Raw genomic sequence first — 12,943 nt, 5'->3', positions numbered from 1 at the left:
CTCAATTATGATTATAAATTCTCTTTCTTTTTTCCTTCCTTCCTTCCTTCCCTTCCGTCCTTCCTTCCTTCTTGTGTCTCTCTCCCCCACTTATTTTTTTTCTTTCTCTTTCTTCTTTCTTATCTCTCTCTCCAACTTTCTTTCTTTCTCTTTCTCATTCTCTCTCTCTCTCTCATGCACACACACACCCTTTCCCTCAAGTCTGCCACTGACAGTTCTCAAAGAGACGGAAGGACTCCTGCCTTGGGAAGGGGTTGGACTAGATTATCTCCCTGTTCCCTTGCACCCCTCTATGTTCTCTGTCCCATTTAGTCACAAACAGCCCCATTCACTTTAAAGTTGGTCACAAACTCCACTCACCCTGCGCACACCGTGGTCCCACCCAAGGAGGCGAGCTGTGGGGCGGGGGAAGGAGGGGAGTCTGTGGCTCCACGTTTCTCAATTTTCTTCCCCGCCTCGGTTCTGCAGGCGAGAGGTGCTGCTGCTGTGTGGCATCGCGGTGGTGGAGTTGGAGCGCTGCCCGCTGAGCAGCACGACCCACAGCTAGCCCAGGAGCAGTAGCCGCTGTCACCACGAGCTACCCCGCACCATCGTTCGCTACCACTCAGACTGGAGACCAGGCACGCAGAGTGGTTGTGGCGGCAGCGACAGCAGCTGAGCAGGGGCAGCACTTTGGTGGGCGCTGAGGGAAGGAAGAAATGAAGGAAGCTGCAGGCTTCTTTGCCTCAGCTACACAACCTCCTTTTGTTCTCTGCTGCTTGAACGAGTGAAGTAGGGAGACAGAGAACGAAAGGTGGTCGCGTAGCCAAAGCAAAGGAACCTGCAGCTTCCTTCCTTCACACGTTCGGGCAGTGGGGGGGGGGCTTTCTCGCATGCCTTTGGAGAAAGAAGGCGTGCGAGAAAGCCCCCCCCCCACTGCCTGAACAGTGTGACCTCCTTTCGTTCTCTGCTGCCCGAATGAGTGAAGTAGGGATACAGAGAACAAAAGGAGATTGCGTAGCCGAGGCAAAAGAATCTGCAGCTTCCTTCCTTCACACGTTCGGGCGGCGGGGGGGGGGGAGGGCTTTCTTGCATGCCTTCTTTCTTTCTCCAAAGGTGTGCAAGAAAGCCACCCCTCCGCACTGCCCGAATGTGTGAAAGAAGGAAGCTGCAGGCTCATTTGTCCTCGGCTAAGCGACCTCCTTTCGTTCTCTGCTGCCCGAACAAGTGAATTAGGGAGACAGAGAATGAAAGGAGGTTGCGTAGCCAAGGGCAAATGAGCCTGCAGCTTCCTTGCTTCACACGTTCGGACAATGGGGGGGGGGACTTTCTCGCACGCCTTCAGAGAAAGAAAGTGTGTAAGAAAGCCCCCCTGCCTCTCAGAGGCGGGGTGATTGATGAGCCAGCCAATCAGTGAGCGGGGGGGGGGGGAGAAGCATGGTATGGATGGGCAGGGCAAGCGAGCGGCAACCAGATGGGTGGGTGGAGCGAGTGAGGGAGGTAGGCAGGAGGGAGCATTCAGGTACTGTGCCATCGGACGAACGGGTTCCAAAAGGTATGCTAAATTTCACAAACGGGTTCTAGCATAGCAGTGCGAACTGGCTGAAACCCACCCCTGTGATGCTGCTGCCATCCTGTCAATCCTTCCTGAAGATTGCCCCACTAGAGAAGGCTGAACTAGGAACTAGATAAGACCTACAGTGAGAGACTGCCTCACAGTCCCGCAGTGCAGGGCTGTAAAAAGCATAATGGCCATTAGAGCTAGCTTGGAGGAATCATTTGTCATAGGAAGTATTCATATTATAAAGTCATAGTTTCAACATGCTTGGTCATTAAATTTATTTGGAAGTATTAAAATACAGTGGCTAAACTCCAGCATTTACCATGGGCTATGATTTTCAAATAATCAATAAAAACAATGCCTTATCACTCAAATTCAGTAAAAATGTACAATCTTTGCCTGTTAATGCTAAAACATTATTGTAGAATTTAGAGTATCTGTAAGAGACGCTATGAGAGCTCTTCCTGATTAAAATGTCTCCAAGCTAAGTTGCTGACTCTCAGCAAGGAAGTTTATAAAAGAGAAATGCTTCTATGAAACAAATGATATATGGTGGAAAATACATACAGCATTTGATTATTTAATTTTTGGCAAGAAAAACAATAAGATTGCTCTATATTATGAGTCTATTCTGTTTCATAGTTTTATGCATTGATACAATTGGCAGAACTGAGATGGCATACAAAGAACTTGGAAATAGCAAAATATTATATACTAACCTTCATGTAAATGGAAAATGTTGATGAAAGAATTTGATTATCACTATATACCAGGCAGTATCAATGCTACATTTTTATTGCCATATTGTTTGCTTGATTATTTTGTAATAATGCAATAATGCAATATTTTACCATGCTTAAAAAACAAGATAATATTTTTCAGTGAAACTCGATACAATATCTTTCAGAATATATCTAAACTAAGATATATTTGTTTTGAGTCAGTTTTTGACTCCTGCTGACTGCCTGGAAAAGTCCTTGCAGTTTTTGTGGCAAGATTGCCAGAAATGATTTGTCATGCTTCTGAAAGGACAGACCAAGAGTGAGTGACTGGCTCAAGATTACTCAGCTGCTTCATGCCTAAATTGGGGCTAGAATTGGTCTCTGGATTTCTAGCCTGAGGCCTTAATCAGATATTGGCTCTAAATTAAGCTACACACTGTAATATATTGTCAGTTTCATAAACATTTATAAACGCAGAAGCTCATTGTAGGAAATCAATGCTTTGCCTGTCAGAAAGGAGGGTGCTGGATTTCTTGAACCAGGACTTGGCAGTAAATCTATACATCTCATCTCAGCTTAAATTTGGCTGGTAGGTTCAGATTTGGCTAAAACCATTCAGATACACAGCACAGCATTATTAAATAAGAATCTTCACTGAAATTAGTATGAAATGCCAAAAAAAAAAGAGGATGGCCCTGTCAGTGCGTGACAATACAGCTCCCTTTTGTATCCCCAATCTTTTAAAACTTTGTCTTCCCACTGCTCCTCTGTTATAATGGACTTTTTGCCCTGTAATTTTAAGGCTTTGGTGCTCAGTTGTTTTGTTGAATAAATTTAAATGTCGCCCATCTTGCTGTCTAAAGCAATCTTTTGACTTAACTATATGCCCCTGCTCTGAAAATTGTTGGGTCCAATTTAACTTGTATAGTGAAGGACAACGCCCCCTAGAAAAAATATTTCCATAATCTGTCTATGGAGCAATGACAGTTTATTTAGCTCAGCTGCCTCCTAAATTCCAATATTAGGTAAACTTGAGTTTTAAGGAAAATGAGGCGTAGTAAAAGAAACAAACTTTCTGAAAGATTTGCTTAATCATCTTAGAGACAAAAAAGATAAGCAGAAATACAAGCCATAAAGCTGGCAACAGTAAACACAGAAAGCAATCTCATCAAAGTCATAATAAAAACAATTCATAATTGAGTGGCTTTTAAGTAATATTTCTAAAAGCTCAGTCCAGGCTATTTATTGGTAGAATTCCACACATGAAATTCTCCTGTCAGGAAAAAAAAGCATTTTCTAATTCCTTCTAATGCTAGACCATCCAATGTCAATTAATTTGTTGTTAGGCAGGGTCAATATTTTTACTGACAACACATATTTTTGAAGGATTATATATAGCGGTTATATAGACCTGACCTTGGGGGAAGTATGAAAGAACCATTAAGGATAGACTTGGCAACATATTGCACAGTCCATAAATTGAAGGAAGCATGAGGAATAAACTTAAAAGTAATCCCACCTTGATTTTGGGCTTCAAAATCCTGTTGTTATACCCTTCAACAATAAGCTAGCAGTCTTGGAATCTCAGCGATATCTGGATTTTTTTTCCCCTGGCCCTCCACAGAGATATTCTAATCAAATTTCATTGAATTACAAAATGTATTAAACTTACCATAATGTAACTTGACAATAAAGGGATGGTTAACTTCTACTAAGATGTCACGTTCCATTTTTGTCCGAACACGATCACGAACTATAAAACATTTAGTTCAAATTAATAGCTACTAAGTCAATTTGGACTTTTTGTTTTGGAATATCTAGTAATCTCAGCCCAAATGCTTTCCAGAACCAATGTAATATAAAATGTAGTAAATGTAATTAGGCAGCCAATCAAATACTTTTTTCCCCTTCCATGCAATCATGTATGATTCCTAGAAACTGCCTGGACAAGTCCCTATAGTTTTCTTGGCAAGGTTTTTCAGAAATGGTTTGTCCCTGCTTCTTTCTTAGGACTGAGAAAAAGTTATAAGCTCAAGATCGCCCAGCTGAGTTTGTGCCTAAGCTGCGACTAGGTCACAATCTTCCCGTTTCTAGCCTAATGTTTTAACCACTCTCAATCAAATGCTACTTGATAGCTAAAACAGACACATCTGCTGATGCCAACCTGTACTTCAGATAGCTAGCAGACAAGTTGTGACATAGGCAGAAGTATTATTATGAACCGTGGTGGCACAGTTGTTAAAATGCAGTATTGCAAGCTACTTCTGCTGACTGCAGTTTGGCAGTTCAATTCTCTCCAACTCAAGGTTGACTTGGTCTTCCATCTTTCCGAGCTCAGTAAAATGAGGACCCAGATTGTTGGGGGCAATATACTGACTGAGAGGGCTTTAGAGAGGGCTGCAAAGCTCTGTGAAAAGGTATAATAAGTGCTATTGTTAAATGCTATTATCATCATCACTTTAATAATTTCAGGATTGTTCTTCAAAAATATTGGCCATCACAAGTCTAATCTCTCCACAAAAGCACTGAATTACAAATACAAATAGGTGATCAGGGAGCTACTAATTTTATTATATTTCTACCCCATGCAATCTAGCAACTTGTATATAAAATAAATTATTAAACAATTGGATATTTGGCATAACAGCACCTTGACAACCTTCATTAACTTCTTCCTGAATGCAGGTAGTCCTCACTTAGCAACTCCCTCATATACTCAGTGACCATTCATAGTGATAACTATGATGAAAAAGTAACTTTTCCTTTAAAACATCTATAGGTTGCATAATTTACCTTTCAATGTTGCCTTTTTAAGCACTTTCATTGCATACAGCTGTTTGGCATCCGATCCTGAGATTTTTTTCACAAGAAATACCTGTAGCAAGCATAAGTAAAGCCTTTTTAATGTCAAACACAACAATGTTATTGTAATAATCAGTTGAACTGGCCAACAATATAAAAAATAAGACTCTACAAAGCTTTAAAAATGTGAAAGTGAACAGAGCATTTACAAACTGCCCTCTTTTGAATTCTTACTGTAAATGTAAGAATTTCCAGCAGAAGCTGCTCCTAGCTGTCTATAAAGTATGTACATATGCATCTATACCTACTTAACTTCAGTAGAAAAATGATGTAGTTGTACACGTGTATATCTCTTGCAGAAATAGATGGGAACAGATTCCAAAGCAGTTGCATCAACCTGCACAAAGCAGCCTTTTTAACAATTTGGTATACACATGCAAAATTTATTAATAATGGTTTCAATTCTGCAGCTTTCAGGGGAATAAAATATGAAAAAGCCTGACTTCAGTTAGAGAAGTATGGCTGATCAGCACATACCAAGTATTATTCAACTATAAAATTCTCCAAATGTTTTATATTTTTCTGGTAAAAAAAAAGTCCTGCCTACCTCAAAGTTAGGCTATTTAGTACTTTGATTAGATCCTGAAAAAGGTCCTTTGAAGGTTGTAGGAAAAGGAAAGTAATTTTGTCTGTGATTCTTAAAGCAGCAGTATCTGTTTCTATGATCTTATGGCAGCTGGATCTTGGGAAAAGATGTGATTGTACTGAGGAGTTGCAGACGGATGTTATATTCATGGTCCTGTATGTGCTACAGCACTCTGAACCAGAATCCAAAGTATTGCAGAGTTTTATTAATGAAACAAGTTTTTATATTAATTCAACCATGGAAAATTGTGAGGAAGTACTTATATTTTTCTCCATTCATAATTTGTGAACAATCATTCTTAGTTATTCAAATCTGAGCTTGGACAGAAAACTAAGAAACAATTAAAGAACCTGTAGAAAGATTTGATAGGTGGAATTTAAAAACTAGATATTCATTTAGGGAATTCTGATTAGTACAGGCTGCCGCAAATACTATGATAGCTTTTACATATCCAAAGGCTGTCTTACCTTTCCAAAAGATCCCTGGCCTAGTACTTTCAGGAGTTCAAAGTGTGAAGCATCTGCTTTTTCATGCCCTTCTTTGACATGATATGTTATTGCAATCTCTTTAATATTGCCTTCTTCCTAGAAAATAAAATAAAATAGGTTCAATGGAGTTGTCATTTTTAAAAATATGTTTATTAGGACATATTATACAATAATAAAATGAAACACACAATATAAATTTAAAGAAAAGAAAAAGTGCAAGTGGATGTTAAAAAAGTAAATGGAGGAAAGAAAAGAAAAATAATAAAGAATTTATATAAAAGATCAGCTTGATTTTCTTTAAAGCAGATAAATAAATTCAATGTCAACCCTCCCTTTTTAAGATTATGTCATAATCCCATTCTTCCCATATTTCACTTTTCTAAACATCGAATCCATAAATCAACAGATCATTTTTTCTATTGCCAGCAAAAAGTCGATAAATGATTTCTAGTCACTAATAAAAATACTTGTTGCCTTCTCCCTAATTAAACAAGTCAATTTTGCATAGAGTGGAGTTTATTTCAGAAGATTTTTTAAAAAGACACATTTAATGAAAAAATCATAAGCAAGACAAAAACAGATTTCATTGAATATAATTTTGATGCAACAGGAAAAACAAACAAGTAGTCATGAGTAATGCTGCACTGAACTGTACACTCTGGATGTCATAGCAAAAAAATCCAGAAGTTCCCATTATGAAGCATATGAGAAATGATTAGCACTGATTTGGACAGCTCCTTCCCATGTCTACATTTAGCATAAAGTAAATAGACTTACTAAAAAAGAGTTTCTAGATTACTCTAGTTTCCACTAATCAAATAAATGTGTTTATATCACTATTTAAACATTTATTCACTAAAAGCAGTCATGTTTGTATCTAGTCACTCCTCCAAAGTCAAACAGGGCAACATATACAAAATATTTCTTTTATAAACTTTTGAAAATAAGATTTGGCTCAGTCAAATCATAGCTCCCCCACTTCCCTGAAACTAAGACCCGATCTTATTTTCTTTTGGGCTCAAGACTTTTTGGATGGCTTTTTTTTTCATCTTCTCTCTCTCCTCTACCTGTCTGTAACCACTGCAAGGCCACCACAGAGCTTCTGCCCACTGAAACTGCCTCATTCATCACGGTTTGATTTTGCTTGAAATGCAGGAGAGGGAGAAAGATCAGACGTGCCTACACAATGGGCGGGCAGGGTGAGGAAAACACTTTCAGAAAGTGATCTGCGGGTGAGGAGGATTTTCCTGCTGATCCTACTTTCCTTGGGGATGATTAATGTGAGAACAAAGCAAACCCATTCAATTTAACCGCATACCAGTATCTACAGGCCGTTGGAAAGTGGGTTGGGTAAGCTATTGCTTCGACAGGCAGAGGCTCCATGGCGGCCTTGTAGTGGCATAGACAGATGGAGGAGGGATCACCCCTTCCTCCTTTGCACCCCAAAACCCCATCTTCCCTACGCACCAAGCCAGCCCAGGAGGCCTTCTCTCATCTTCTCTAAAAATGGTGCCACACCAAAATGTTGTCAAATGGTGTCATTTGTGATGTGGTCAAGAAGGGAGATGCCTGATATCCAATGGAGCATTTGCATTTCCATGGCATGGACATAGCTTTCGGTCTCTGTTGTTGCTACCCAGCATTCAGTGCCATACAGTGCAACAGGACAGATGGTTGTCTTGTAAATCTTAAATTTAAGATGGATTGGCATTCATCTGTCATAACACACCAGTGAGTTCTTGCCAATGCATCCAGCTGTATTCACCTTTGCTTACACCTCGCCACTGATGTTGTCATTGCCTCGGAGGTGGGATCTCAGATACTGAAAAATGTCCACCTTCTTTAGGCTTTCTCCACTTATTTGAAGCATTCCAGTCTGTAAGTACTCAGCTTTCTTGATGTTGAGGCTGAGTCCGAAATGGTTGAGACAATGTCTCCATGTTTGAACTTGCTGCTGTAGTTTGCCTCTGGTGGTGGAAGCAAGCATAACATCATCAGCATAGAGTAGAGGTGTCAAACTGGATTTCTTTGATGGCCAGATCAGCACTGTAGTTCTCCTCCATGGGCTGGCGGGGGGTGGGGGGAGAAACAGGACAGACACTTCCTACAGCATCCTGCCGGCCAAAACAGGGTCCAGGGGGGCATGCACTTCTGCTCCATTTTCAGCCTGAATGGCCTCCTGCAGCACTTAACTGGGCCAAACAGCATACAGGGGGGGCCCAAGCACACCTCATTTTTGCCCTCCACGATCTCTTGCAGCACTCTGCTGCGCAGCCCATTTTCAATGCGGCCTGTTTTTGCCAGCTGAGTGCTGCTGGAGGCTGGGGAAGCCAAAAATGAGTTATGGGCGGGGGGCGCATACAGCCCATTTTAACCAGCAGATGCACCACGAGCCAGTCTTTTAGATATTTATAGGCCAGCCCCGCAGGCCAGATCTAAGCACCCCCGCAGGCCGAATCAGGCCCTTAGGCCTTGAATTTGATACCCCTGGTATATAGTCCAGGGTGCATTCTGCTGTAGGTCATGTGTGATGGTATCCCTGACTAGTATAAACAAAAGTGGTGACAGTGCAGAGCCATGGTGTATCCCAACAGTCACTGGGAATCTGTTGGAGAGACCAGCTAGGCATTGCACTTGGCTGCTGGTGTTCTTGTGTAGCATTTTGACCCAATAAATGAGTGGTTCAGGTAATCTGTGGTCCCGGAGGGCATATCAGACCAGTTTCGTTATATTTATTTATTTATTTTTGTAATAAGCTTTCATTTTATTTTATAACATACAAAGGGGGCGTTGGTCTTACCTGACATGCTCCTTCTCAGTGTGCTGAGAGAAAATCCAAGGAAAGGGTTAATTCTGCCTGCTGCTCATTAGACTGAGTCTGTCAATCTTCTGGACACACCTCTCCTGTCTGCATCCCCAGTTTTGATGAAGGTGTAGTGATTGACTTGACGTGTTTTGTTCTGATTTGGCCACTCCTCTGGACCAGACGGTCGCCTGGGTTTGGTTGGATTCTCTCTCAGCACATTGAGAAGGAGTGTGTCAGGTAAAATCTTCTCAAGTGTGCTGAAGAGAATCCAAAGAATGGGACATACCAAAGCCTACTTGTCCTAAAGGAAGACAGTGGTCTGGTCCTGAGTCCCTGAGTCTGCGTACACCTTCTGGAGAACACGTCTGGTGAAGGCCACTTTAGTGGAAGCGAATGCATCCAGCTTATAATGTCTTATAAATGGGGATGGAGAGGACAATGTTGCTGCTCTTTATATTTCATCAATGTAAGCTTGAGTGGCCCATTGTGAATGCTGTCATGGCCACACTTCTAGTAAAGTGAGCTGTCACTTGCCGAGGTAATGGAAGAACATGAAGCTCATACGCTTTGGTGATGCATGCCCGTATCCGAGCCTACTGTCGATGCTGTAACCTTATTACCCAATGTAGAGGGTTGAAAGAATGCAAACAGGGATTCTGTCTTTTTTCTTAATATAGATCCGGAGGGCCCTCCTGACATCTAAAGTGTGCCATTTTTTTCTCCAGGGCATGGACCAAGCCGGGGCAGAAGTCTGGCAAAATTATTTCCTTTGCCTTGTGAAACAAGGAATTAACCTTGGGAAGGAAAGAAGGGTCCAATTGCAGATTCACTCTGTTAGAATGTAATATGCACAGGTCATCTCTTATAGAGAGGACTGCCAGTTCAGAAATTCATCTGGTTGGCAGATTGGAACAGTTCAAAAGGTGCAGAGGATAGACCCTATAGGACCTTGGGTAGGTTCCAGGTGGGATACCCGTGTGCCACTGGAGATTTTAAATTAGTTGCGCCTCTGATGAAGCTGCACACAATAGGGTATTGAGCAAGAGACTCCAGATCCCCGCATGATAATACAGAGGACAGAGCTGCCACCTGCCTATGTATCATATTGGGTGACAGGCCCTTGTCCAGTCCTTCCTGCAGGAATTTCAGGATCTGGGCCCCGATACATAGAAGGGGTCAATAGCACCCTTGGAGCACCAACTACAGAAGGCTTTCCATGTGGAGTCATAAATCCGGTTAGTAGATGGCCTCCTAGAAGCCTGGATGGTCTGTATTACTTTGCTGGAGAAGCTGTCCAGCCTCAGAGCTTTCTGCTCAAATGCCAAATGGTCAGTTGAGCCATTGTGGTTCTGGGTGAATTAGAGCTCCCTGACTGAGGGAATTCTGTCTGGAGGAATCCTCCAGGGCCTGGACACTGACAGATTGCTCAGATCAGCAAACCATGGCCTTCTGGGCCAGTGGGGAGCCAGGAGCGGGATTCCTGCTCTCTCCGCCAGTACCTTTCTTATTATCCTTGGGATGAGGGGAAGCAGAGGAAAGGCGTATAGTAGCCCTCAGGGCCACGGAATGCAGAGTACATTGAGCCCTCCTCCCCGGTGTTGCAAACCTATTATAAAATCTAGGTAGCTGGCTGTTTGATGCGGTGGCAAACAAGTCCAGAACCATTCGGACAGTGCCTTGAACAGGTCGGGATGCAGATGCCACTCTGAGTGGTCAACTGTGGTTCTGTTGAGCCAGTCCACCTGTACATTGGCTGTTCCTGAGATATCCTCTGCTCTCAGGGATAGGAGATGTTGTTCTGCCCGGAGTCCCAAGTGCTCAGCCTCTTGCATGAGGGACCTGGAATGGGTGCCCTCTTGGCGATTGATATGTCCCTTGGTGGCTACTTTGTCCGTCAATATGAGCACATTATGACCAGAGATTGTGTCCTGAAACCATCTGAGGGCTAAGTGAGCTACCCTGAGCTCTAGCCAGTTGATGTTGTTCCTCAGATCTTCATGAGACCACTGTCCCTGTGTCATCTGGGAGTGTAAGTGGGCACCCCAGCCGAAGAGACCGGTATCCATGGTGATGGTCAGACGATTCAGATGGTTTGGCTCCTTGAAGGCGCATCTCCTGGCAGTGGCCTGGGATATCCACCACTGGAAAGATTGGAGTACTTCTGGTGCAACCCGTACCTTGGTAGTTGAGTTGCTCCTGCTGGATCTTTGGTAAGGAAAGAGGAACCACTGTAAGGTTTTGGCAGGCAGGCGTGCACAGGGGACGATGGAGATACAGGACACCATCTTGCCCAGGAGTTGCAAGAGGATGGCCAGGGCACTGTTCGGTCTATCAGAAATAGCAGACATTCAAATAAAGTTCATGCTAATAACATTTCTTTTCTCTTTTCTTTTCTTTTCTTTTCTCTAGACTGCTTATTGATAATAACTGCCTATTTAAGTCCGCTAGAAAAAAAGCCATTATCAAGGAGGAGCCAAGGTCGCAATGTTACATTGTGCAGATTCAACTGTCCGAATCCGCCAATGACACTTTTGCCCCTGGATGGTCCGGCAGGACCTAAACCGTCCCGAAGAGATGGTGACTGGGAAGACAAGACCTTGCTGGTCGCAGGGACATCGCAAAGTCCCTGATCGACCCAAGGGAAGCGCTTCCAACCGGCGACAACAGGTAGCCCCCCCCCCGGCTGACATAGGTGGAGACGGCTCCAGAAAGAGAGAAATCAAAGTGTTTCCATCTGGTGAGGTTTTTTTTCTTTTCTTTTAGAAGATTGCCCTAAGAAACTCTTTTGTTAAGCTAATTTAGTCCCTTAAGCAAGAACAAAGCGGCGTATTTAATCCCTATTGGACTGCCTTAGAAAGTTTTTTGCTCTTGCCTGTAACGATCTTTTGTGGATTGAGTGATTGCAATGTTTCCGTTTTTCCCGCTTGAGGTGAAGGGATCTATTTTTCTCTATTTCCCTTTACTACTTTAACTTTTTTGGCTTAAATTAAAACTCTTTTTACTTTAATAAATTTCTTCTTCTACTTGATACAATATCATATTAAAGATACTTAAGGAAAAAGGTTTTAAAATAGTCGAATCTGCCACTTGGAAGCCCAAGTTTGAAGCTTTTTTTCCTTTGCTGTTGTTAACAATGTATTCTTTGTTCGCTCTTATCTGACTACACTGACTGTGCAACAGAAGGGTTTGGAACTTCTCTTTAAAACCTGATAAAGACCCAAGGTCACAAATAGTGGTGTGTGTGGAAAATATTTTGGCAAGAATTGGAAAAGGAAAGAAAAACTTTAGAACCCTTCTTTTTTGAAAACCATAAAAGAACATTTATTTAAGATTTAAAATAAAAATAGTCATATTCTTCAAAATCAGTGACAGGCTAGAGTGGCAGATAGTACCAAATTCTTCTTCTTGCTTTTTCTATATATTTTTCCTTACTCTAAAAAATGGAGTAATACTCAGATGAAGAAAACTTGGTAATTCAAAACATTTTGGCTGGACTTCAGAACTTCTCAGAAGGACTTGAGAGATTTGACAAGAAATGGGATAGGTTATAGGGTATCACAAAAAGCCCCAGAAATTAAAGAAGCGAATGAAAATACAGAAAACAAAGAACTCAGATGAACTTATAAATGGAGTAAATGTGAGTGAAGGTCGAGAGAAGGGAAGCTGGAAAAGTGACTTTGATAATTTGGTGCTCCACCCCAAACTCCAAGATGTAGGAGAAAAAGAAAGAGCGGAAAAGATGGAGTTAATAAGACAAATTTATTCAGAAATAAACCTGACAACCAAAGTTAAGCTTACACTAATAACAACTCAAGGGCAACAAAACCACATGAGAGATCATTTAAGCTTCAAAGTGCGGAGAGAAGTCTTAAACCCTGGAAAGGTCTTGGACAGAGAATTGACACAACAGCTGGCGAGAGAGGAAAGCCCATTTTGTTA

General features: G+C 41.9%; 1 protein-coding gene across 3 annotated transcripts in view; it reads right to left on the bottom strand.

Annotated features, from left to right (window-relative positions):
* RPS6KA3 (ribosomal protein S6 kinase A3) overlaps positions 1 to 12,943 on the bottom strand; it is a 79,128-nt gene that overhangs the window by 38,322 nt on the left and 27,863 nt on the right. For 2 of the 3 annotated variants that reach the window (XM_032226476.1, XM_032226475.1), the window contains exons 3-5: positions 6,178 to 6,294; positions 5,056 to 5,137; positions 3,935 to 4,015 (exon numbers count right to left, since the gene is read on the bottom strand). In XM_032226476.1, the coding sequence (XP_032082367.1) occupies positions 3,935 to 4,015; positions 5,056 to 5,137; positions 6,178 to 6,294 (280 nt within the window). Of the gene's footprint in view, positions 1 to 3,934; positions 4,016 to 5,055; positions 5,138 to 6,177; positions 6,295 to 7,963; positions 9,839 to 12,943 lie in introns of those variants that run through there. The other variant, XM_032226477.1, reaches the window with a different exon arrangement.

This window comes from Thamnophis elegans, chromosome 11 (genome assembly GCF_009769535.1).
Source record: "Thamnophis elegans isolate rThaEle1 chromosome 11, rThaEle1.pri, whole genome shotgun sequence".
NCBI classification, from domain to species: domain Eukaryota; kingdom Metazoa; phylum Chordata; class Lepidosauria; order Squamata; family Colubridae; genus Thamnophis; species Thamnophis elegans.
Note: the sequence above shows the minus strand (reverse complement) of the source record. Positions and strands in the feature narration are given on the sequence as shown.